The sequence below is a fragment of the Heterodontus francisci genome, chromosome 1 (genome assembly GCF_036365525.1).
Source record: "Heterodontus francisci isolate sHetFra1 chromosome 1, sHetFra1.hap1, whole genome shotgun sequence".
Lineage (NCBI taxonomy): Eukaryota > Metazoa > Chordata > Chondrichthyes > Heterodontiformes > Heterodontidae > Heterodontus > Heterodontus francisci.
Window position 1 is genome coordinate 271,096,781 of NC_090371.1, and position 26,226 is coordinate 271,123,006.

The 26,226-nt window shown below is 42.0% G+C and overlaps 1 protein-coding gene across 2 annotated transcripts in view; it reads left to right on the top strand.

Annotated features, from left to right (window-relative positions):
- Positions 1–992: 992 nt before the first annotated feature.
- hgsnat (heparan-alpha-glucosaminide N-acetyltransferase) overlaps positions 993–26,226 on the top strand; it is a 41,424-nt gene continuing 16,190 nt past the window's right edge. Inside the window, exons 1-12 of one of the 2 annotated variants that reach the window (XM_068044950.1) lie at positions 993–1,268; positions 7,148–7,263; positions 8,962–9,098; positions 13,378–13,505; positions 13,944–14,013; positions 16,177–16,246; positions 16,705–16,811; positions 18,035–18,111; positions 18,508–18,538; positions 19,430–19,590; positions 22,977–23,092; positions 24,389–24,510. In XM_068044950.1, the coding sequence (XP_067901051.1) occupies positions 1,010–1,268; positions 7,148–7,263; positions 8,962–9,098; positions 13,378–13,505; positions 13,944–14,013; positions 16,177–16,246; positions 16,705–16,811; positions 18,035–18,111; positions 18,508–18,538; positions 19,430–19,590; positions 22,977–23,092; positions 24,389–24,510 (1,394 nt within the window). In that variant the 5' untranslated portion in view covers positions 993–1,009. Of the gene's footprint in view, positions 1,269–7,147; positions 7,264–8,961; positions 9,099–13,355; positions 13,506–13,943; positions 14,014–16,176; positions 16,247–16,704; positions 16,812–18,034; positions 18,112–18,507; positions 18,539–19,429; positions 19,591–22,976; positions 23,093–24,388; positions 24,511–26,226 lie in introns of those variants that run through there. The other variant, XM_068044960.1, reaches the window with a different exon arrangement.

Here is a 26,226-nt window from a genome sequence, read left to right on the forward strand (position 1 = left end):
ATTCCAAAGATTAACAACCCTTTGACTGAAGTAATTTCTCCTCATCTCAGTCCTAAATGATCGACCCCTTATCCTGAGACTGTGTTTTATATTCCCCGACCAGCGAAAACAATCTCTGTGTCTACCCTATCCAGCCCCTTCAGAATCATAAGAACATAAGAAATATGAGTAGAAGTAGGCCATTTGGCCCCTCAGGCCTGCTCTGCCATTCAATAAGATCATGGCTGATCCATCTGATTATGACCTTAGAGTCACAGAGAGATACAGCACTGAAACAGGCCCTTCGGCCCACCGAGTCTGTGCCGACCAACAACCACCCATTTATACTAATCCTACAGTAATCCCATATCACATCCCCACCATTCTCCTCCTATCACCTACCTACACTAGGGGCAATTTACCTATCAACCTGCAGGTCTTTGGCTGTGGGAGGAAACCGGAGCACCTGGCGGAAACCCCACACGGTCACAGGGAGAACTTGCAAACTCCACAGAGGCAGCACCCAGAACCAAACCCGGGTTGCTGGAGCTGTGAGGCTGCGGTGCTAACCACTGTGCCGCCCTTAACTCCACTTTCCTGTCTGCCCCCCCCACCCATCTCTTTACTAGATCAACAATCTGTCTAGCTTAGTCTTGAATACAATGACCCAGCCTTCGCTGCTGTTTGCAGTAGAGAATTCCAAAGAGTAACCAGCACATACTCTGCAGAAACAGGCTGTTCAAGCCAACTCGTCTGTGTTAGGTTTCTCCACATGAGCAGTAATCCTAATCCTATTGTCGGCCCCCTTCCCTTATCCCTTTATCTCCCTTTCCTTCATCAATCTAAAAGCAATTCTTAAAGTTGATATGGTCTCTGCTTCAATCACCAGCTAAGGAGTAAAGCCCCACGAGCCCCGAAAGAAGCCCCACCCATGCCAAAGCCCCGCCCACACTAACCCCGCCCCCGCCCACACTAACCCCGCCCCCAGCCCTCAGGCCCCGCCCACGGTTGCTCCGCCCAGTGCCGCGCGATGGGGACCCGGGCTCGGCTCGAGCAGCAGACGCCAATGAAGCGCCGACTGCTGCCGATGAAGGAAAGGAAGCGGCCGCGGAGACAGCCGGATTTGCCAGACCGCAGCGGAGCGCGGAGAGAGCACCAGCGCAGCCGGGAGGCGACGGGAGATCCGATGGAGCCTGGCGGCCTGAACCTGGGCCTCGGGGCTGTGCTGCTCTCCGCTCTGACGGTGCTGCTGGTGAACGGCCTGAGTCTACCGGGCGCGGTGTCGCAAGGTGAGAGGCCGGCAGGACTTGCGTGTGCCGCGGCCCAGGGACTGAGGTGGCGGACCGTTAGACTGGGAACCCGGGGGGTTGGGGGAGGGGTGGAATTGGGTGGTGGGTGTAGAGGGTCCTGGGAGGGGGGGATTGGGTGGTGGGTGTAGAGGGTCCTGGGAGGGTGGATTGGGTGGTGGTTGGGCAGTGGGTGCAGAGGGTCCTGGGTGGGGTTGGGCAGTGGGTACAGAGGGTCCTGGGAGGGGGGGATTGGGTGGTGGGTGTAGAGGGTCCTGGGAGGGTGGATTGGGTGGTGGGTGTAGAGGGTCCTGGGAGGGGGGATTGGGTGGTGGGTGCAGAGGGTCCTGGGAGGGTGTGGGGTTGGGCAGTGGGTGCAGAGGGTCTTGGGTGGTGGATGTTGAGGGTCCTGGGTGGGGGGGGGGTTGGACAGTGGGTGCTAAGGGTTCTGGGAGGGGGGATTGGGTGGTGGGTGCAGAGGGTTCTGGGAGGGGGGATTGGGTGGTGGGTGCAGAGGGTTCTGGGAGGGGGGATTGGGTGGTGGGTGCAGAGGGTCCTGAAAATAAACGGGTGATCGATGTTCACTCGTGTGCATGTAGGATTGTTTGAACAGGCTTATGCATATTTCTAATTTCTTCCTTCGTGCTCAGTATGTTTTTTCTTGCCTTGCCTTTTCTTTGATTTTCCTGTTTTTATAAAATTGAAAATCTGAAGCTAAGGCTGTGAATACTTAGGTCAGTGAGTATCTATAGAGAGAGCAGTCAGTCATTGTTTCAAGTGTGTACCATTCGGCAGAACTAAAAAGCTGAAAAATGAAAAGGATTTAAATAGGAACCAAGCAGAAAAGAGAGGGGAAAGTATTGGTGAAATGAACCATCATGTGCTTGAAGGAAAAGCAGGTGGTTAGATGGACGAGATATTTTCTATAAGCTAATACTTTTGGCTCTTAAGTCAGAGGATTGTGGTTCAAGTCCCACTCCAGAGACTTAAGCAAGTAATCCAGGCCGGCAATCCAGGACCACGGGACTGCTGAAGGAGAGTAAGGGAGTTCTGGCCCATATTTGGAAAAGAAAGACAGACTTGCATTTATATAACACCTTTCATGACCTCAGGACGTTCCAAAGAATTTACAACCAGAGAAGTACTTTTGAAGTGTAGTCACTGTTGTAATAAAGGAAACATAGCTTACTGTGCACAAACAGCAATGTGATAATGACCTGATCACCTTTTTTAAAGTGTTAATTGGGGCTTAAATATTGGCCAGGACTTTTTTCCAAAAATATACTTTATTCATAAATTGCAAAAATATATTGCAAAATAGTTCAAATTTTGTATCTCGGTACGTACAATAGAGATCATATTTCTTCGCTACAGAAACATGAGGTTCCTCTACCTCTTGTCATTCCATTTTATATGCAATGTACATAGCAAAAAACGTTTTTGGTACATACAGGCAGGGGGTTTTACACAGGTTCCAGCCCTTCAGTTCACAATGGTGGGAGGATCTTACACAGTGGCCTTTCCCCATTGAGCCTTTGCGGCGGCAGTCCCAAGCTTTAGTGCGTCCCTCAGCACGTAGTCCTGGACCTTGGAATGTGCCAACGTGCAACACTCGATCGTGGACAACTCTTTGCACTGGAACACCAGCAAGTCTTGGGCAGAGGAAAATGCGTCTTTCACTAAGTTGATGGTCCTCCAGCAGCAGTTGATGTTTATCTCAGTGTGCATCCCTGAGAACAGTCCATAGAGCACAAAGTCATGTGTTATAGAGCTGCTCGGGATGACCTCAACAAAAACCTCTGTATCTCTTTCCAGACCTGCCTTGCAAATACCAGAAGGAGGTGGACGATGGTCTCTTCCCCACCACAGCCACCTCGAGGGCAGCATGTGGAGGCGGTGAGATTCCAGGCATGCAGGAAGGATCTGATGGGGAGGGCCCTTCTCACCACCAGCAAAGCTACATCTTGGTGCTTGTTATTGGCCAGGACACTGGAAAAAGCTGAACTACTCTTCGAAATAGTGCCACAGGATCTTTCATGAGAGAGCAGACAAGCCCCACTTTAATGTCTCATCCTAAAAACTGCATCTTTGTCAGTGCAACCCTCCCTCAGTACTGCACTGGTGAGTCAGCCTAGAGTTTTGTGCTCAAGACTCTCAAGTGGGATTTGAATCCACAATTTTCTAAGCAAGAGTGCTACCCAGTGAATTCTGGCTGACACTTGTCTCACAACCAATGACTGAAACAGATTATCTGGCTGTTTATTCCAGTGCTGTGTATAAATTGACTGGGTTTCCTACAGTAAAACAGTCATTTAGGAATGACGGACAGTCAGGGTACTCTTGTAGATAGCATTTATTGATTTTTGTTTTCTCTGTCTTGTGACCTGGATGGGCAGTGAATGTTGATCTGATTGGTGCAGATTGTTTGAGTTTATGTCTGCCTGTGTTTAACTGGCTTCCAGCCAGGGAGTGAAGTCAAATGTCTCTTTCATAAGATGCGTGAGTGCAGAAGCTGGTGGTAATTAGAATAGAATGGGTAGGAATCAGTTATAGGGCAACTTTCTCAAACACATAGGCAAAATTGAGAGGGATAAGAGTCACAAGTCTGTACGTGTGCACTGAGAAGTATGCCAACTGCCCTAGGCAGAATTCATGTCAGAGGTCGGGTAGTCAGTTGGAACACCTTTAACTCCACTCATTGCTCGCCAGGATAAATACTCCTTGATTAAAGACTGTAGAGATGCACTATACCTTCTCTACCAGTGGTTTCTGTGATATCAATTGTAGTTGAAGGAGCAAATGGTTTAACAGCCCATTGCTTTTTTTTCCTCTTCCCTTCTACCCAGTATGTGAGGTAAGATCATTTAGTATTCCCCAGTAAAAGTGCTAGTGCAGGAGAGAGGGTCATGCTTGAATATGATACTCTTTGCATAGAAAATGTTCCAGCTTTCCAATTGGACTAAAGTATTGTAAATGCACAACCGCATCGTAAAGCTGCAGCTAAGTTAATGTTTTAATTGTGGTTGTTCATTGACTTTTTATAAAGACGGTGCCAAAAAACAACATAGAAATTCTTGAATTATGTACTGTCAGGCGTGGCTCAGTTGGTAGCACTCATGCTTCTGAATCACAAGGTTATGGGTTCTCATCCCACTCCGGAGACTTAAGCACAAAATGTAGGATGATTCTCCAGTGCAGTACTGAGGGAGTGCCGCACTGTAGGAGGAGCTCTCTTTCGGATGAGACGTTAAACTGAGCTCCTGTCTGCTTTCTAAGGAAAAAGATCCTGTGACACAGTGGCGCAGTGGTTAGCACCGCAGCCTCACAGCTCCAGCAACCCGGGTTCGGTTCTGGGTACTGCCTGTGTGGAGTTTGCAAGTTCTCCCTGTGACCAAGTGGGTTTCCGCCAGGTTTCCTCCCACAGCCAAAGACTTGCAGGTTGATAGGTAAATTGGCCTTTGTAAATTGCCCCTAGTGTAGGTAGGTGATAGGAGAATGGTGGGGATGTAGTAGGGAATATGGGATTAATGTAGGATTAGTGGTTGTTGATTGGCACAGACTCGGTGAGCCAAAGGGCCTGTTTCAATGCTGTATCTCTAAATAAAAATAAATTAACTCTTTTGAAGAGGAGCAGGGGTGTTATCCCCAGTGTCCTGGTCGATATTTATCCCACAATTAAGTTCATTAAAAACAAAGTATCTGGTCATTATCATATTGTCATTTGTAGGAGCTTGCTGTACACAAATTGGCTGCATTTTCTACAACAGTGACTATACTTCTAAAAGTATTTCAGTAACTGTTTTGGGATGTCCTGAGGTTGTGAAAGGCACTATGGAAATGCAAGTCGTCTTTTTGCTGCCTTGAAAGAGAAAACCAGAGGCCTTTGCCAGTCATTAATGCAATTTGTTACAATTCTGGAAATTCGTGGTCTCCGAGTCTCTGCCTTAGAAATATAACTATTGGGCATATACACAGACCAGCATTGACCCATAACACATCTTCACAGGTGAGGTTGACCAAATTAGACCTGCAAAATGGTCAGGAGTACATTCCGGTTAATTCTGTGGAGTTTTTTTAAAAATTTCAGTTTCAATATATGTACTTGCTGAATGAATGAAGTTTTTTTTCTTTCAAAGGAAGGCACATTGGAGGATTGGAGATCTTTATATTGTGGGAGCTCAGCACAGAACATGTCAGAAACCCTAATCTGTCCATCCAAAGAAAAAAGAATGCTGAGGGATAACCTTATGGAGGTCTTCAAAATTATGAAAGGTTTTGATAGAGTGGATACAGAGAGGATGTTTCCTCTTGTGGGGAAGAGCAAAACTAGAGGCCATCAATATAAGATAATCACCTAGAAATCCAATAGCGAATTGAGAAACTTACTTACCCAGAGAGTGGTGAGAATATGGAACTCGCTACCACAGGGAATGGTTGAAGTGAATAGGGTAGATGCATTTAAGGGGAGGCTAGACAAGCATATGAGGGAGAAGGGAATAGAGGGTTACAATGAACTTAGATGAGGATGGATGAGAGGAGACTCAAGTGGAGCAAAAACAGCAGGCATGGACTGCTTGGGCCAAATGGCCTGTTTCTGTGCCGTATACCCTATGTGATCCTATGTAAAAGTCCTGGAACCAGAGTGATAGGGTTCCGCTAATGAAATCTTACTCATTAAACATAGGTCACTGGATATTGCTTGGGTAAAGCTTTCTCTTAGTCCGTGAAATGTACTGTCCCCTGATTGCTTGAAGATTAACAATAAGAAAAAGCTAGACTAGGCATCTTTTAGGATTTGAGTACCCTAGCATCAGTGTGAAGCTGTTTCCAGTTGACCGCTGGAGCAAAATGATGGGAGATAACCTGAAGGAGGCAATTGGGTTTAGTTCACTTTGGGATGAAAGTCTTTGAGCAGTGTCCAGTCGGATATAAAGCGTAGCCAGGGAATCAATCCCCTTCATTTTTTAAGCCAGTATCATCCAGCGCATTAGCCACGTGTGCCTAATTGGGAATCCAGATGTAGCTAACTACATTTTTGATTGTTCAATTTTTATTAGCTATTGGACGCTGTCGTTGGGCATATGATCTCAATGCTCAAATCTGCACGGGAACTTTAACCTTTTTGTACATTTATTAGTAAAATAGATCGATGAAATTTAAGGTTTTTGATCATTGAGTGCTTTACTTCCTTGGTTACTGAATAGTGGTAGATGTTCAGGAAATTTACACGTGAAGTATACTTGCCTATATTGTAAGATTTCTTTTGCTAAAACAAGTGTATGTGGCTAACATGCGGTCACTGTCTCTACACTTGTGGCTAAGCAGCACTTTCTTTTGAAAAATGGCAGTTTAAGCCAACTTGATGCAAGCATGACTATTCTGGGAGAAAGCTGAGTGAGTTAGTGTACGCCTCTCTCAGCATGTGCAGAGCAGTCACCTCATCACAGTTGTAATGTAAGCAGGTTGCTGTCTGGCAGGAACTTGAATTGTAGCTAGTGGTCTATGCTGCACCACATCAAAAGCCCATGGACAGTGAGCAGGGGTTAAAGGGTGGGAGATGGCAGGGAGCAGTACATTCTGGCAGGTGATTGCTTAGGATAGTGCATTGGCAGTAGCCTCTAATCAGGCTGCCATTAGGCCATTGGAAGTACCTGACGAGACTGAAAAGGGTGAATTTATACCATTCATTTTGTATGTTTTGAAAAACAACTCAACCATTCTCAGTGTATCTTGAGAACTTATAATTAATTAGAAGCGCACCTATCAAAACCTTTCCAGAAGAAAAGAAAATCTGATGATGGTTTCACTCGAGGACTGTGAGAAGCTGAGGTTTGTTACTTTTAAGTATTTGTATTTGAGTTTTCTTTTTCATTTCACAACAGAGTTGCCTGAAAAAAGGCCACGAAAACTTGAGATGGACCAAGCAGTTTTAAGAGTTTATAATGAGTTGCTTCATGAAAGCCTGGTGGTCTCCTGGTTGTCGGATCACTGTTACCAGGTGGGTGTGAAGTAGTGCACGTCAACCAAGTTGTGTCGTGTCAGTTATTAAATGTCACCATATTCCATGTAGGCTCTGGAGTGTATCTTCAATGTAACGGCCTTGAGCATTCGGAACGGCAGTAAAAGTAAGAAGGTACTGATTGAGGAATAAAACCACATGCTTTGGGCCTAGTGTTGCAGCAGGATTGAGAGGGAACACTCTTGATTTTGCAATGCAAATCACAGCTACTTTTGATGATCACTGTGTTAAGATAACTGCTCTTCATTCCTTTCAGTATGTATAATGTGCCGGTGTATATATATTTATATGTATGTAAATAAAACTGTGTATCATATATATATCACATTCTCAGTCTGGAAATTGGGCCCAAAATTCATTGTAATTGTGATTGTTAGGTTATGTTTCAAGTTTCTTCTAAAATTTATTTGCATAATCACAATCGCAAAGATGAAATAAAATCGTCCATGACCTGGCACAATCGGGCAGTGTAATAAAACACTGTAATTGTTTTTTTTCTCTCATTCCATTCAGGAATTTCTTGATGTATTTGAGAGCACTAACCTGGTTCAATTTTATTAGTACAACTGAATGTAGGTTTAGCAATTAAAAATAAATATTTTAATAAGGGTGTCCAGTCTTCCCACAATGAGTAACTTGATTTCAAATCACTGACAATGACTTAACAAATATACTGGGTTGTTCTCCTTGGAACAAAAGAGATTGAGGGGAGATTTGGTAGATGTACAGGATTCTGACAAGTTTGGATAGGGTAAACAAAGAAAAGCTGTTCCCACTAGCTGATGGTACAAGGACTAAGGGACAGAGATTTAAGGATTTGGGCAAAAGATTCAGGGAGATGTGAGGAAGAACTTTTTTTACACAGGGCGTGATGCCTACGAGGATGGTGGAAATGGAGACAATTTCAAAAGAAAATTGAATGTACACTTGAGGAAAATAAACCTACAGGGCTATGGGAATAGAGCTAGGGAATGAGACTGATTGATTGGATTGCTCAACAGAAAGCCGGCATGGACTCGTTGGGCTGAATGGCCTCCTTCTGTGCGATTATGATTCTGACTCTATGACTGAACCATTTATTAATTTTATTGGTATAAATCAGTCAGTTTCTTAGTAAATTAAATATTTTTGACATAAAGACATTTACAGGGGAGAAATGAATAGAAGGGTGTGTTGATGGGGTTAGATGAAGTGTGGGAGGAGGCTCTTATGGAGCATAAACACTGCATGGGCCTGTTGGGCCAAATAGCCTGTTTGTGTGTTGTAAGTACTTTGTAATACTTGATAATATAAAAAAGCTTTAAAAACATACTGAAGAAAATGAGCACAATTTAAAGAGCGTTCTGAACTAGGACAATTGTCCAAATCTCTCAATTTCAACCTGGGGGAATGGCCAGTTTTGTGGGAAGAGATTGAATTGGGTGAATTAAATCTTAAACCAGTGTAAAAGATCATGGAAAACACAAGCTTAAGAGGTTTTGGATAGAACTTGCTTGCATTTTATCTTCTCTGTCACGGAGACTGTCCAGTCAGGATGAGTTTTTAATTCATCCATACTTTTTCAAGGTCTGTACACTGGTTTTAAAACACTGGAAAACTAAATTCTAAGGCAAAGTGCAAATCTTCTTTTGTTCATATTTATCTAACTCTTTCTATCTGTGTATCTAATTTTCTTAGTGTCTGTATCAGGAACTTGGAAATGTGCCTCCAGAAGAACATCTAGGACACCCTGGGAATGCAACATTTGCCATTGACACTAAGCATCCAATCACAATACAGGTGAACAGTAGTGTCGATAAACAGGAGGTGTGCAGGTTAGTGAATGCATTTCCTTACAGCTGTTGCATTCCCAAGTATGTGCATCTGGGAAAAGTCTCTGCAATCTGATATGCACTGTTTCTTTGTTGGGAAAAGTATCTATCTGGTATTGTGATGCAATAGAGAAGGGGAGGGTTAACTAGAATTTTGACTCAAGAGGCAGTCACACCCCTTGGGGTTTAGATTTGGTGAGTAGTTAGGGGCAGGAGGATGTGACTGCCACTCCGACAGGTAAGGGTGGGGATGAGGTTGGTGAGCCACAGGAGCAATGAGGGAGGAGTCTCTGCCTTTGCCATTGTCCAGTAAATATGATGTACTTGTTGCTTGTGTGGATGAGAACGAAGGTTTCAGGGAGGATTGGTAAGTGGACCATGGCGTTATGGTACAGGAAGCCACTCGGGTGGGGGGGGGGGAAGAGAGAAAGAAAAGAATGTGGTAGTGATAGGGGATAGTTTAGTCAAGGGGATAGACACTGTAATCTGCATACATGACCAAGAGTCCCAAAGCTGGAGAAGGAGGGGGAGGAAGGATTCGGGTAAATTTATGTCTGAAGAGAAAAGTCAAAGCTGTAGAGCAGTGCAACGATTTAGGTAAAATGAAGCAGATTGTGTCAGGGAGGGTCAGAGTTTAATAACGGGAATAAGGCATTAGCGACCAAGGTCACATCAGGGAAAAAAAATAGTAAAATTGAAATTAAAGTTGCAATATCTGAATGCACAAAGCATTCATAACAAGATAGATGAATTAATGGACAAATTGATTTAATGGCCATTGCTGAGATGTTGCAGGTTGACCAAGGCTAGGAACTAAATACTCCAGGATATGTGACTTTTAGAAAAGATAAGCAAAATGGAAAAGTAGGTGAGTTAATCCTGATAAAGATAAGATAAAGGCAATAAGAAGAAAGGAATCTTAGCCCAGAAAGTCAGGATGTAGAATCAGTATGGGTAGACCTAAGAAATAACTGGTGGGAGTAGTTTATTGGCCCACTAACAATAATCATAGTGTTGAACAGAGTATAAATCAGGACATTAGAGGAGCATGTAACAAGGGCAATGTAATAATCCTGGGGGGCTTTAATGAGCTTATAGACTGGGCAAATTAAACTGGCAAAAGTAGCTGCTTGGAGTATGATTTTTTTGAAATTAATTCGTCAGTTTCTAGGACAATGTACCAATGAACCAACTAGGGAACAGGGGATTTTAGAGCTAGTACTATGTTAAGGGGATTTATCCCTCGTATCCTGGCTAATATTTATCCCTCAAACAACATCACAAAAACAGATTATCTGATCATTATCACATTGCTGTTTGAGGGAACTTGCTATGCACAAATTGGCTGCTGCATTTTCTACATTATAACAGTAACTACACTTCAAAAGTGCTTCATTGACTGTAAAGCACTTTGGGATGTCCTAGGGTTGTGAAAGGCGTGATATAAATGTAAGTCATTTAATGAGATGGGGTAAATTAGTAGTCTTATAGTAAAGGATCTTCTGGAGAAGAGTGATCATAATATGGTAGAATTTCATAATAAAAATTTGAGTGATGTGATTAAGTTGGAAACTAGGATCTTAAATTTAAAGCCAATTATGGAGGTATGAGGAGTGAGTTGGCTGGGGCAGATTGGAAAATTAGATTTAAAAAAATGATAGATAAGCAATGGAAAACATCTAAAGAAATTCATAATTCCCAAAGAATATACATTCCCTTAAGGAATAAAATCTCCACTGGAAATGTTACAGCCTGGCCAGCTGGAAAAATTAAGGATAGTACTGGATTAAAAAAAAAAGAGTCTTACAGCATTGCCAAAAAGAGTAGCAAGCCTGAGGATTGGGAGGGTTTTAACAATCAGCAAGGGATGACAGAATTTGATAGAGGGAAAAAATAGAATATGAGTAAACTAGCAAGACATATAAAGGTAGATTGTAAGAGCTTGTACAAGTATGTAAAAAGGAAGTAATTGGTAAAGGGAGATGTGTGCTGCTTAGAGGCGGAGACTGAAGAAATTCTAATAATAAGAAAATGGTAGGTGTTAAACATATATGTGTCTCTTCACAGTAGAAGAATAAAAGGACATGCCAGAAATTCTGTGGAAACAAGGATCTAATGAGTGAGGAACTGAAAGTAATTTACTATTAGTAAAGAAATAGTACTGGAGAAATAAATGAGGCAGTGGCCAAGTCCTCTGGACCTGATAGCCTACAGCCTAGAGTTTTAAGAGGTGGCTGCAATGATAGTGGATGCATTGGCTTTTATCTTGCAGAATTCCCTGAATTCTAGAATGGCCCCTGTAGTTTAGGAAATGTAATCCTGTTCAAGACGATGGAGAAAACGGGGAGCTATCAGCCAGTTATCCTAACATCAGTCGAAAGGAGAAATGCTATAACCTATTATTAAGGACATGATCGCAAGGATCTTGGAAAATAACAATGATTAGGCAGAGTCAATACAGTTTTATTAAAAGAAAATTGTGTTTGACAAATCTTAGTGTTCTGAAGGTTTAACTAGTGCAGTAGATGAGGGGGAAATCGGTGGATATAGTATATTTGGATTTTCAGAAGGTACTCTAAGGTGCTACACAAGATGTTATTGCACAAGATGAGAACTCGTCATTGAGGTTAATATAGTAGCACAGATTGAGGATTAGTTAATGGGCAGAAAACCGAATAGGAATAAAGGGGCCATTTTCAGAATGCAGGGGAGAGCTACAAGGATCAATGCTCAGGCCTCAATTATTTACAATCTATATTGATGACTTAGAGGAGGGGACTGAATGTAATGTATCCAAGTTTGCTGACAGTACAAAGCTAGATTGAAAAGTAAACTGAGGAGGGTACAAAGGAATGTAGACTGGTTAAGTAGTTGGGCAAGAACGTGGCGAATGGAATATAATGTGAAATTATCCTCTTTGGTCAGAAGAATGAAAAAGTAGAACATTTTTTAAAAGGTGAGAGTCTGGTAAATATTATGCAGAGAAATTTGGGTGTCCTTGCACATGAATCACATCGTTAACATGGAGGTACAGCAAGTAATTAGGAAGGCAAATGAAATGTTAGCCTTTATTGCAAGGGGGTTGGAGAATAAGAGTAAGGAAGTATTGCTGCAATTATATAGGGCTTTGGTGAGACCACATGCAGTACTGTGTACAGTTTTGGTCTCCTTACCCAAGAAGGAGGGGGTTCACAAAGGTTCATGAGATTGATTCCTGAGATGAGAGCTGTCATTTGAGGAGAGCTTGAGTAGAATGGGCCTGTATTGCCTGGCATTGAGAAGAATGAGAGGTGATCTCATTGAAGCACATAAAATTCTTTGAGAACTTGATGAGGTAGATGTTAAGAGGTTGCTTCCCCTGGCTGGAGAGTCTAGAACTAGGGATAATAGTCTGAGGATAAGGGGTCGGCCATTTAGGACTGAGATGAGGCAAAACTTCTTCGGTCAGAGGGTTGTGAATCTTTGGAATTCTCTCCTGCAGAGGGCTGTGAATGCTTAGTCGATAAGTATACCCAAATCTGAGATCGCTAGATTTTTGGGCACTAAGGGGATCAAGGAATATGGGGAAGGGGCAGGAAAATGGAATTGATGTAGTAGTTCAGCTCTGATCCTATTGAATAACGGAACTGGCTCAAGGGGCTGTATGGCCTATACCTGCTCCTATTTGTTATGTTCTACCTGGCTCTGTCAGAAAACATCTTTGATGTCTGATACAAAAACAAAATACAGCCAATGCTGGAAATTTGAAATAAAAGTAGAAAATGCTGGAATAACTAAGCAGGTCTGGCAGCATCTGTAGGGAGAGAAACAGTTAACCTTTTGTCAGGTCGTTGAACTGAAACATTAAATCGTTTCTCTAAGCACAGATGCTGCCTGACCCCTAAGTATTTCCAGCATTTTCTGTTTTCATCTCATATCTGACTTGGCTGTGTCTCAGTTGAGAAAGGTTTCTAGGCTTTGTTAAATTACTAAGCTGATGAGCATGGGGACTTGCAAACTACTTCCTATCAATAATGAGTGCAAACCAACTGAGCAAACTCATCCCAAAACAAATATTTATATCTAGAAATTAAGACAACAAAATAGGAAATGGTGGACCAACTTTAAAAAAAAAAATCAAAGGGTGATCTATAACAGATCAAATCCTCATAACATAAAAATACAAGCATAATATGAATAGAACTGTGCAGCTTATGTGTCCAATTATTGTGAAGGAGGAGTACCTAAAACATTTTATATTTTCAATTTTCATTGCTGTAGATTTTATGTGCATCTCTTGCAGGGTGCATGAAAGCTTTGGTGAGCTTGGGCAGTATTCCTTATGGGTGGCAAAGGCGAACCTGAGTAACGCAAGTGGACCAGTCAACTGTAAAACCATCATTGACAAAGAAGCCATCAACAACAACCTTCGTATGTATACTTGACGCATGCTACCACATTTTTCCCTATTCAGAGTTGAGGGTAATATTTCTTCTAGGAGTGGAAAAAGAGCAATAACCTTTAATTCCTGCCCTGGGAGGGTGAGGGAATTCTATGATAGATACAACAAAGTTGTTCTGTTTCTTGTGAGCGTGTGGTAGAAGCTTTTCATTTCATAGCCATCTCTATATTTTGTTTATTATGTTTGCCTCAAACCCTCAATCTCAGTAGTGAAGTCTGATTGAAATGGTGGTTGATGCCCTGTCTGGTTTGTAATTAAAATGTATTTAGATAAACTATTAGCATGGGTGCAAATTCTGGTGAAATATTTTCTTTTTTATGGATTAATTTATTTTCTACCGTTTCTGTAAGAATTTCTAACGTAATGCTGCACTGCTTCTAAATAAAAAAAACTTTTGTCTTCTACAGCTATTTTATATGCGTTCCTTGTCTTTGGTATATTGGCCATTTTGAAGTGTTTAGTAGAGTTAATACTGGGGTAAGTGCCATAATTTGAGTTATAAAATGAATGAAAGTTCAATTTACAGAATTCATTGATAGAGCCATATAGAAAGGGCAGGCTGCAGTTTCAGTCTGTGGTCTCTGCTCAGTTTCTGATATCAGTTGGTGATATCACTTGGTCTCAGGGCCCCTAGAGGGGGCAAAATTACAGACTCCTTGAACTTGCAGCCTAGAAGGAGGCCTGTCCACCCCATAAATTACTTTATTTAGTTTCTCTCAACTCAAGTTCTTTCTCTTCCCTATAAAGTTCCAAAAACTATAATTGATTCTGATTCCATCACTGTTTTCAGTGGCCATTCCATATCCTTAGTCATCTGCATAATATTTGGTGGTTAGATTAATGCCCTTGTTACCTGCTAACTAAATGTATTTCTTCCCAATCTACCTTATCACAATCCCATTATTTTGGACTCCTCTGAAGGAGTTCCTCTTGTGCATCTTTGGCCTAATGAAAAGAGCCCCAATTTCCCTAGGATTTCTCCATAACTAAAGCCTCTGATCCCTGGTTGTACAGTAAATTTCCACAGTTCACTCTTCCCAGTCTTGACACTATGTAGGGTTTCTGCTCCTGAACAATATCCATAAACCTCTGCTAAGTTGGGACTGTTTTTGTTAAGAACAGAGGAGATTTGAGGGTGACTTGATAGCGCTGCTTAATATAAGGGGATGAGACAGGCTATTGTTTTGAGCGAGTGAGGGGTCTAAAACAGAGGATGTGGATACATGATTAAATGGAGGAAATTTATGACATTGTGCACAAGAGTTTTTTCCTGCTCTGTACTTGTGGAATGCTCTACTAGAGTTAGTGATAGAAATAGAGACCGTGCAAGCACTTAACAGGTTAGTTAGGTGTTGAAGGAAAGGGGGGGAATAAAGGGATATGTGAATAGGGCTGTTGCTCGTTTGTCACAAAGTTAGTTGGTATTGTAAGCTGTGTAGATGGAAGCATAAAATTACAAAAAGGCATTGATAGGTATAGTGAATGGGCAAAACTGTGGCAAATGAATTTCATTATAGGCAAATGTGAGGTCATCCACTTTGGACCTAAAAAGGATACAACTGGGTATTTTCTAAATGGTGAAAAGCTAGAAACAGTGGGGTCCAAAGAGGCTCTGGCGGGGGTGGGGGGGATGCGGGGGAGGGGATGGTCCAGGTGCACAGATCATTAAATGTCATGAACAGGTACAGAAAATAATCAAGATGGTTAATGGAATGCTAGCTTTTATATCCAGAGGATTAGAGTACGAGGAGGTAGAAATCATGCTTCAACTATGCAAAACCCTCGTTAGACCACATCTGGAGTACTGTGAGCAGATCTGGGCATCACACCTTAGGAAGGATATGTTGGCCTTGGAGGGAGTGCAATGGAGATTTACTAGAATGATGCCTGGACTCCAAGGTTGAAAAACAAACTGGTGTTATATTCCCTGAAATTTAGAAAGTTAAGGGGCGATTGGATCGAAGCTTAAGATGTTAAGGGGGACAGATGGGGTAGATTGGAAGAAACTATTTCCGCTAGTTGATCTGGGATAAGCGAATATAGTCATAATTTATAGCAAGGCCTTTCAGGAGTGAAATTGGGAAACACTACTTCATGCAAAGGGTGGTAAAAGTTTGGAACTCTCCTGCAAACACCAACTGGTGTTAGATCAATTGTTAATTTTAAAACTTGAATGATAGATCTCTTGTTAGCATAAGGTATTAAGGGATAAAGGCAAGTATATGGAATTAGGTCGCAGATCAGTCATGATCTCATTGAATAGCTGAACAGGCTAGAGGGGCTAAATGGCTACTCCTGTTTCTATGTTCTTATGAAGGATGAAGGTCAACAATGATTGGGTGGAGCAGCCTGTTTTTGCATTGTAATTTCTATAACTCTGTCTGAGGGTGTATGGTGAAAGTAGTATAGGCGTTACCCTGTGATGGCTTCTACCACACTGTGGTCGAGTAGCTCAATGCTGTCCAGGGTCGCGCATGGGGAAAATCGTCATCTGGGAAAATTACCAATGGTGGTTGGTGGCTATAGGACACAAGGAGCAAATGCCTTCAAGAGGTGAAGGGTGCATTTGAATGGAATAAATGGTCTTTTTAATCAAAAGGAGAAGGTATGAAGTCTAATTTGGCTCATTTCTCCCCTCAGAAATAGTTCTGTTAAAAACCTGATGTTCTCCCTGTCGAATCGTGTGGAGATGGAACGGTTAATCAATTCTGTAAGTAACAAACCGCTTCAGATTTATTTGTTTTGAAGTGCACATAGGTAGGAAAAATGGGCAACTCATGTGCTCCACAGCTAGTGTTAGAATAGCTAAGGATGAAACTGAGACACACCTCGGAGCCTTTGTAGACCAGTGTTTAACAAAGCTACTAGAATAAAAGCAAAATGCTGCAGGTGCTGGAAATCTGAAATAAAAACAAAGTGCTAGTAATACTTAAGCCTGGCAGCATCTGTGCAGAGAGAAACAGTTAATGTTACAGGTCAATGTTTCGAGTTGGATATCACTCTTATGAACCTTAGCTGTTCGGGGGAGAGGATGTGTTTTTATTTTTGTTGCTGGACGACAAATAACATCTGCTCATGGAAACTGTTTGGTTTCTCTTCCTCTTTGGGATTTTGCTGCTATTTGATTAGAGCTTTTTTCATTTAAAATATATATGCTTTGCTTCAAAGGAGCTGGGATCACCAAACCGTGTAACCGACAGTACAAGTCACAGTAATCTGGTGCCAGGGCGCAATCCAGGCTCCTATCGACTTCGTTCACTCGACACCTTTCGAGGGTAACTCAGTTTTGGGCTGTTTTAAAGCCCTTGCTGTCATTAAATGTCAATGTGTGTCTGCCAACCATCCATCCCCCACCCAAAGTTTCTAAAATGGGACTTTTAGTGTACTGAAACAAAACCATTAAAAGCAGCTTTTTTTCACTGCCCCATCATGTAGCTGAATGCACTTTGTGTTGTAGATTTTTTAAATCACTTGTTTGTCAGCTCTGCGGATGTATGGACCCTGTTTGGGGTTTTCTCTTTCCCCCACCTCCCTCCCCTTCCCTCTTGCACTGCCAACTGCTCACCATGTGGAGAGTTGCTGATGCAAACTGGTCTCTTCCTCTCTGTGGCTTGATGCCCAGCATATGGTGCCAATGTACTGCTCAACAATGTGTACTGTAGTCTCTGAAACAGAAACAGGCCATTCAGCCGCTTGAGCCTGTTCAGCCATTCAATTAGATCATGGCTGATCCATATCTTAACTTCAGTTACCCCCTCTTAGTTTCATAAACCTTGAATATTCTTGCCTATCAAAGCTTAATCAGTCTCGGTTTTGAAATTTTCAATTTACCTAGTCTCAACATCTTTTTAGGGGGAGAGAGGTCCAGATTTCCACTACCCTTTTAGCCTAGCTGTAATTTTAAGGTTATGCATCCCTTTTTTGGGCTCAACCCATATGTTGTATTGAGTGTGAATATTTGCTCTACTTCCGAGCAGTCCTGATCTTAGTTCAGTGTATGACATCAGTGCTGAGAGATTACTGCGATTAGGAAAGATTGAACTGTTTGGGGCTTCTTACTTTTGAAAAGAGAAGACTTGGAGGTGACCTGATAAAATTATGAATGGATTGGGCAGGGTAGATGTGGAGAAAACTAGGGATCATAAATACAAAATAGTAGCTAATAAATCCAATAGGGAAATAAAGAGAAATTTCTTAACTCGAAGTGGTTAGAATGCGGACCTTGCTGCCACAGGAAGTGGTTGAGACAAATACCTTTGTTGCTTTCAAAAGAGAACGACGAGCATATGAGAGAAAAGGGAATCGAAAGATATGCTGAAATGTGGCAGATGGAATAGGAGACTGTTGAGGAGTAAAAACAGCACAAACTAATTGGACCGAATGGCCTGTTTCTGTGCTGTATATTCTATGTAATTCAATATTTTGGCTTATAAGTGAGACCTGTTTGAAGGGAGATGTATTGGTCTGATTGTAACCAGATTTCTATATAATCTTCTAGGCTGGCTTTGGTGATCATGATCTTTGTGAACTATGGAGGTGGGAAATACTGGTTCTTCAAACATGAAAGTTGGAATGGTGGGTCAGACGTTTTTTGTTTGTGTGCATGTGTCTACGGTTACCCTTGTCCAGTCTGGTCTGCACGGTGGTCACCAGTCTGATCCACATGGTGGTCACCATTTATTATGCTGCGAAACAATTGCTCTTTGGAAAAAGGGTTCAGAGGGCTTGTTTTTTTAAACTGATTTTGTTTCCTCATGTCATATTGAGTATTGTTTAATGGCTGGTATAGTCCTGTCCATTCACTGGCTTTATGTAAACTCGTATGGACAGAGCACAGGCGATTGTATATTCATTTTGGTTTATGGCGTTTACATGACATTTAAAGAGCTTTTATCTTTATTAATCTACAAAAGTTTGTGAAGTTTCTGTCTAGATCTGTAATGCTTGTATTTTTGAATTCTTTCCTTATAGGATTAACAGTAGCAGATTTAGTGTTTCCATGGTAAATATATTTTTCTTGTTTTTAATGATGTGCGTGTACTGCAGAATGGACTTGGCAGTCTCGGACTAACAATTAGCCTGTAATTGTAAATAACACTGATGTTGGCTCAGTTGGTATCATTCTGCCTCTGGGTCAAGGTTGTGGGTTCAAGTCCCATTTCGGAGACTTGAGTACAAATTGTAGTCTGATGGTACGGTACTGAGGGAATGCTGCACTGTCAGAGATGCCATCTTTTGGAGGAGCCGTTAAGAGGTCCCAGGTGGGCATAAAAGATGGCACTATTTGAAGAGCAGGGGAGTTCTGAGTACCAGCCACCATTTGTCCCTGAACCAGCATCACCAAAAATAGATTATCTGGTCATGTTTGTGGGAGCTTGCTGAGCGCAAATTGGCTGCCATGTTTCATACATTAAATACAAAGTAATTAATTGGCCATATAATGTGTTGGGATGTCTTGAAGTTGTGAATGTAAATGCAATTCTTCCTTTTTTTTCTCTCCACTTTTTCTTTCTGGAAAAGTGAATGCAAAAAAATGTGACTAACATGACAACAGGAAGTGAAACGGTTCAGACAGCAAGTGCAAGCATATGCAAGATTTGTTATATAGATGTATTTGGATTGCATGTGGTTTCCTGTGAATCCTGTTATTAACTTTGAATTCTTCAGAAATACAAATTATGCATTTTAATTAAACAGCACGTGGTGTTTTCCACTATTTAATTTCATTTTTAATTTAAAAAAAAAATTATTTTCCAATTTAAATGAATTAAGCAACTTTGAATTAAGCGGAAAAACTGGAGTTTATACCTTTAAACTTGTATAAAACAAATGGATATGCTGCTTGTTTTTGAATGTGTCTAATCAAGAAGGTTCTGCATTTTTAATGTCCTAGGTTTGTGTTTATCATGGGAACATCTATTGCCCTCTCCCTGAACCCAGCATTGCAGGCTAACCGCTCCAGGTGGAGACTGCTGGGTAAAGTTGCTTGGAGAACTGTAGTCTTGATACTGCTTGGGATCTTTATCATCAACCCAAACTACTGCAAGGGGCCACGTAAGTGGTAGTTTGGACATTTGCTTTAATGTTTGATTTGTTTTCTTTAAGTAGTGATAATCATCCAGGGTGACAGTCTCTCGATCTCCATTTACTGTCTTGGTTTAGGTGCTTTCCGGTGAAACTGTGACACAGGAAATAGTTAGCCGCTCACCAATGTTCCAATCCCAACACCCCTTTGTTTTCCTGCATCAGCACAGAACTTGCACGCATGAAATGGATTAGTGCATATATTTTTAATGAGGAATTTAAATTTCCATTTAGGATTGAGGGGGGAAAAAAGGTCCTTTTTAAAAAAAAAAATATTCTTATGTGGATGGCCCCATTTATTGCCCATTCCTAGTTGGCCTGAGGGCATTAAGAGTCAACCTTATAGTGTGGGACGAGAGTCACACATAGGCCAGACTAGTGGGTAGGATGTATTGGTTTTATCCGCTGAAGAATATAAATGAATCAGGTTTTTATGACGATCCAGAAGTTTTTGTGGTAATTTTCTGGTGCCACAAGTGACCAGATTTATTGAATTCAATTTCCCAGTTTACCATGGTGGGGTTTGAACTCCTAACCTCTGGATTGCCAGTCCACTACCATAACCACTAGGTAACTGTACCTTTTGAAGGATGGCTTGGCTGGAAGCTGAAGGCAGGTAGTCAGTGAATGTGGTGAATGCTGATAGAATAAAACCCTGTGGATTTTGATGGGTTCCGATTTTTTCATTTGTGCTACATGCTTAGAAAAGTTTTAGCGCAGAAGGAGGCCGGTGCAGCGCTTTCCAGCCTAATCCCTCTTTCCAGCAGGTTATGGTACATCAAGTGCCTATCCATATATTTTTTAAATGGGATGAGGGATTCTGCCCACCCCCCCACTCTTTTCAGACAGAGTTCCAGACCCCCAGTACCCTCTGGGTGAAAACATTTCTGCTCAAGTCCTGTCTAATCCGTCTACCAATTTAAATCTAAGCCTCCTGGTGATCAACCTCTCTGCTAAGGGCAAATAGGTCCTTCATATCCACTATATCATTTTATACACAATTAAATCTACCCCCAGCCCCCTCTGTTCCTCTTTTTTTTTAAACAAAGACACAACGTTAGCAGTACTCGGGCATCATGCCTGTAGCCAGGTAGGATTACTTAGCAACCTGGGGTACATTTCCTCCAGGCCTAGGGATTTATCCGCTTTCATAGAGGCTAAACCCCTCTGTCATTATGTTTACCCCATCCAGTATTTCATGGACTTCTCTAACTACGATGTCGGGATGCTCCCCTCTTTAGTGAAGAAGACATAAAGTATTTAATAAGAGCCATGCTCTTAAAGTATTTAATAAGACTTCCACCTCCACACACGTTACCTTTTTTGGTCTCTAATCGGCCCGACTCTTCCCTTAGTTATCATCTTATTATATTTTCATAAAACTTCTTTGGATTTTCTTTGATTTTACTTGCCAACTTTTTTTTCATGTCCTCTCTTTGATTTCCTAATTGCCTTTTTAATTTCACCCCTCCACTTTCTATACTCCTTTAAGCTTTCTGCGGTATCTCCGTATTTGACATAAGCTTCCCTTTTTTTTGCCTTCCTTACTCTGTAAACTCTTTGACATCCAGGGGGCTCTAGATTGGGAGTCTGACCCTTTTTTGTAGGAATATATTGTCTTGAATCCTCTATCTTGAATGCCTCCCACTGTTCTGGCACTGGTTTACCTTCAAGGAGCTGTTTCCAGTCCACTTTTGCTACATAGACCGATGAGTGATCGATGCCAGAGTGTACAGTGTGTTTTTATTTTCCATGAGCATTTGAAGCTGATTTGCTTCTATAAATGGGGTACAGTTGCCTAATGGTTCTGAAAATTATGCAGTGACAGTTTCTCCTTTTGTGTGTTAAAAAACAAATGCTGCTGTATTCAGTTGAGTTGGCAATGACAGTTTTGAACTCTGTTGAATGGGGTGAGGAAGACTTTTAACTATAATGTAATAAGTTGTTAAAATATTAAAAGGCCGTTGAAAATGATTTCAGTTGATTTGCAGATCTGAGGTAATGCACCATGCATGCAGCAGGTTGCGAATTAATGCGATTACATTATTTTCATTGATTTTACTTCCATTTTTCATAGCCTCCTAAGTTAACTAGTTTTTCTAGCCACAGGTATAAAAGGATGTGGAGCCAAGGCAGGTGTGTATATTTAAAATGCAGATCAGCCATGATCTCATTGAATGGTAGAACAGGCTGGAGGGGTTGAATGATCTACCCCTGTTCCTGTATTCCTATAATTACATTTAGAGAGCATGCAACTTATTGGGGACAGTGGGTTAATGCTGTCAGTTAACTTTGCAGTTAGACTAAACACTATTCATTTTTGCGTACATTAGGCTGTGAAAATCAAACTTCTTAGTTTTTAAGAAGTACCAGGGAATTCTTTTTTATTGAAGTTTCATACAAAACATAAAATGTAATCATGAGCTTTCAATGTGCACATCTCACTTGAGCGCATACAAATGTACTGCAGGCTCTAGCACAAAGGATCCAAACTTCCTGTAAGGCTGTTAGTTGAATTCTCACTCCCCAGGGAGCAAGTATTTTACCCCTATCATGGAGGAAAATGAGATGGGATTTTGAGAAGGTACTAAAGGTACTAAGATACTAAATAGAATGGAAGAAGTGAACCCTCGGCATTCATTGTTTGAAACTAAGGCAGGACAAGGGAAGCTGGACAAACCGAGGAAACGCAAGTTCAGGCAGCTTCATTGCAGAGTGATTAGATCCCGCGTCTGCAGGCCTCATTTTAATATTATGCCCATTTCCGCACAAGTTTATGAAATTGCTTAGAAGTTGGCCCAAGCTCCGAAAACTTTTCAGGCTGTATGGCAGCCGAACAAGGGGTCCTTAAAGGGACTGCTGGAGGTCTTGGAAGAATTGGGCAATTAAGTTTTTTTTTTAAACTTGCCTTAATGTGAAGTCAGGAGGAACACGAGTCTTTCTCCCTTCTACAGTAAAACTGTGACAACTGACAGCTCACGCTTGCCCGCAAAGAGTAATGGTTAGATTGCATTGTGTAGGGCCCCAGTTAAGGCAGCTTAAACACGTGTTGATCAAAATGTTTGTTAAATGAGCTGGATAAATATCTGGTTAGAAGCATGTTTAAGAGTAAGTAGAGATAGGAATCTGTTGTGACCATGGAAACGCCATGTTTTGAAGTTAACCAATTAATGATGTAAAATAAAAGGGGCGATGAATTCTCTCAATTTTACTCTGTTTAGTTTTTTGGGAGTGAGTAGGGTTAAAAATATTGAGAATTTGTTCACAGGAGGGTGAAACTAATTGATGGAATGGTCTGTGGAAGGAACAGGCTTGATGGGCTGAAGAGGCAATCAGTGTTTTCCTTCTTCCCATAGTTTCCTGGGATACTTTGCGGATCCCTGGTGTGCTTCAGAGGCTGGGTCTTACCTACGGTGTGGTTGCTGCCATGGAGCTTATGTGTGGAAAAGGTTGGCCTGAAATCCTCTCTCTGGTAAATAAACTTTGATACATTTCACTCTGCCCTTGGTTCATGCCTGAATAGTTTGAATGTTTTATTCTCAGCTTTCAGTGGTATGCTGTCCTGAACCCGCTACAAAGAAAATTGTCATTCTGTGTTAAACTTGCATGTACTTTTGCCATTTTATTTTAAACCTATGAACTTTCATGAAGAGTATTCGGTCAATGAATGGCTTGGAATTGGCAAAATCTCGAGAGTCCATGTTAAGGATGGTGGATGGCACAGTGGTGGGATGGGATGTTTTCTTCGCACTTTCTAAGGTGCTGCATTTATGTTACAATGGCTGCAGCTCGCACTTGGGCTGAGTATCAGAGCAGTAGGAGCACCCAATTCAGGAACCCAGCACTGCCCAACTTACAGGGGTTGAGCTTGCCTCCTGGCACTTTGCCTTTCCAGTCATAAGAGTGACAGCGATGTATGTTGTGATTTGCAGCACAGTCGGTTGTGTGTGGAGCATAGAGTGAGCTCTGAAGGTCACACTGGAGTTGCTCAAGTGAAAATCTGCCACAAGTTTTGCTGTGCTATGTTGTTTATTTGCTCTTGTTGCAGCAGAGAGCAGTATAGGGTGGTTGTGTAATGGTTATGTTACTGGACTGATAATGCAGAGGCCTGGATTAATATTCCAAAGAAGGTAAATTCAAATCCCACCATGAGAATTTGAAATCAGTGTCAGAAGAAATCTGAGAATAAAGAGCTGGTGTCAGTAAAAGTGACCACGAAGCCATAATATTGTAAAAACCCAACTGGTTTATTGATATCTTATTTTAGGGAAGGTAACCTGCTATCCTTACCCTGTCTGGCCTATGTGTAACTCCAGTCCCACACTGACGTAGTTGACTCTTAATTGCCCTCTAAAGTGGCCTTGCAATTTGTGTTAACCAATGGTTCAAGAAGCTAGCCCACCATCTTCTCGGGGGTAACTAGAGATGTGCAATAAATGCTGGTCTTGCCAGCGACACCCACATCCCAAGAATGTAATTTGTATAGTGCCTCATTTTCCATCAAAGCTGTCAGTTATGAGGTAACAGTAACCTACACAAATGAAAGTACTGAGTTAACTGGTATTAACTCTTAGTTTGGCTTCTTCACAGTTTGGGTGAGTGCTGATGAGGTGCAGGCTTAAAGGACTCTCAGACTCTTGGTACAGATTAGAATTCTTGCAATATGTTTCTTTTAAGGCTTCTGCTATTGAGACTTGCTATCTGCAACTACAAATCTTCCTGGAAATATCCTTACAGTACTTTGAAACTTGGTTTTATATTTTTGTAGGATAGTTGGTGGTCTCCGGTCAGGGATGTTTTGATCTACTGGCCCCAGTGGATCTTAATTCTGCTGTTGGAGTGCGTTTGGCTTTGTCTGACTTTTCTATTGCCTGTACCAGATTGCCCACGGTAGGTCCTTGTTTCTCTGCTGTTGCTAGAGCAGCACAGTCGATTTATTTGCTAATGGGGGAAGTTTAGTGTCCAGCAAAGATGGCCACATTCCATTGGCTTCCAAACTGGGGGTCTCGGGGCTGGTGGAGTTCGCCCAAAACCATCGACTCTAATAAAACTTCTGCAATGATACCACTGTTTTTTGTTGGGTAGCTGCCACTGATTTTTGGAAGCCAGGAAGGGGATAGGATGGGCGGAGGTGTCCCTGAGTGGGTCTGTATTTTCAGTTCCACCACTGCTGATTTATTTTGCATCCTTAAGAATAAACTGAAGTGGCTTGAGGCATTTTTTCTATGTTCAAGGTGTTATATAAATGCAATTTCTTATAGTTGCATCCAATTTAGACCTCTTATTTTTGACTCATGCTGAGGATTCTTTTTCTACCATTCCTAACCGATACACTAATTCAGGTGCTGTTTGACTTTCTCTCATGTACAAACTCATCGTAGACCACAACCTTTTTTTTAATACATTCATTTTCAGGATGTGGATGTTGCTGGCATTTATTGCCCATCCCTAGTTTCTCTCCTATCCACCCCCCCCCCCCCCGCTCCTCATGCCCTCTTCCCCCATCTTATCCCTGAGACTCCTGACTCCTGTTCTCTTGACCCTATTCCAATAAACTACTGACCACCCAACTTCACTTCCTGGCTCCCAGGTTAGGTGGCATTATTGACAGTTCTCTCCTTGGGTTCTGTCCCCCTCTCCTTCAAATCTGCTGTCATGATCCCTCATTTAAAAAAACAACCCTCGACCCCTCTATCCTTGCAAATTACCACCCCATCTCCAAACTCCTTTTCCTCTCCAAAGTCCTTGAGCATGTCACCTCCCAAATTCTCGCCCATCGTTGTTGAAACTCCATGTTTGAATCCCTCTGATCAGGTTTCTGCCCCTTCCATAGTAACAAAATGGCTCTTATCAAAGATGCGTAACATCCGATGTGACATACCAAGGCAATCTATCCCTCCTTGTCCTTCTCAACCTGCCTGCAACCTTATTTTTTGACATAGTTGATCACACCATCCTCCTGTCCCTCTCCATTGGCGTGCAGCTCAGTGCGGCTATGCTTGCCTGGTTGCATTCTTATTTATGTAATCATAGTCAGTGAATCACCATCAATGGCTTCTTTTCCCATTCCCGCACAGTTACATTTGGTGTCTTCCAAGGTTCTATCCTTGGCCCCTTCCCATCTACCTGCTACCACTCAGGGACGGCATCCAAAAACACAAGGTCAGTTTCCATATGTACGCTGACAACACCCGGCTTTACCTCACCACCGCCTCTCTCGACTACTCCAGTGTTGCTATATTGTCAGACTACTTGTGTGACGTCCAGTACTGGATGAGCAGAACTTTCCTTCAATTAAATGTTGGGAAGACTGATGCCATTGCCTTCAGTCCCCACCACAAACTCCATTCCCTCGCCACCAACTTTCTAACAACTGTCAGAGGCTCAACCAGACTGTTTGCAACCTTGGTGTCATATTTGATCTTGAGATATGCTTTCAACAACATATCTGCGTTGTCGCTAAGACCGCCTATTTCCACCTCCGTAACATCAGCCGATTCCACCCCTGCTGCTGAAAGCCTCATCCCTGTCTTTTTTACCTCCAGACTTAATTATTCTAACACATTCCTGACTGGCCTCCCACATCCTACCTCAAACTTGAGGTTA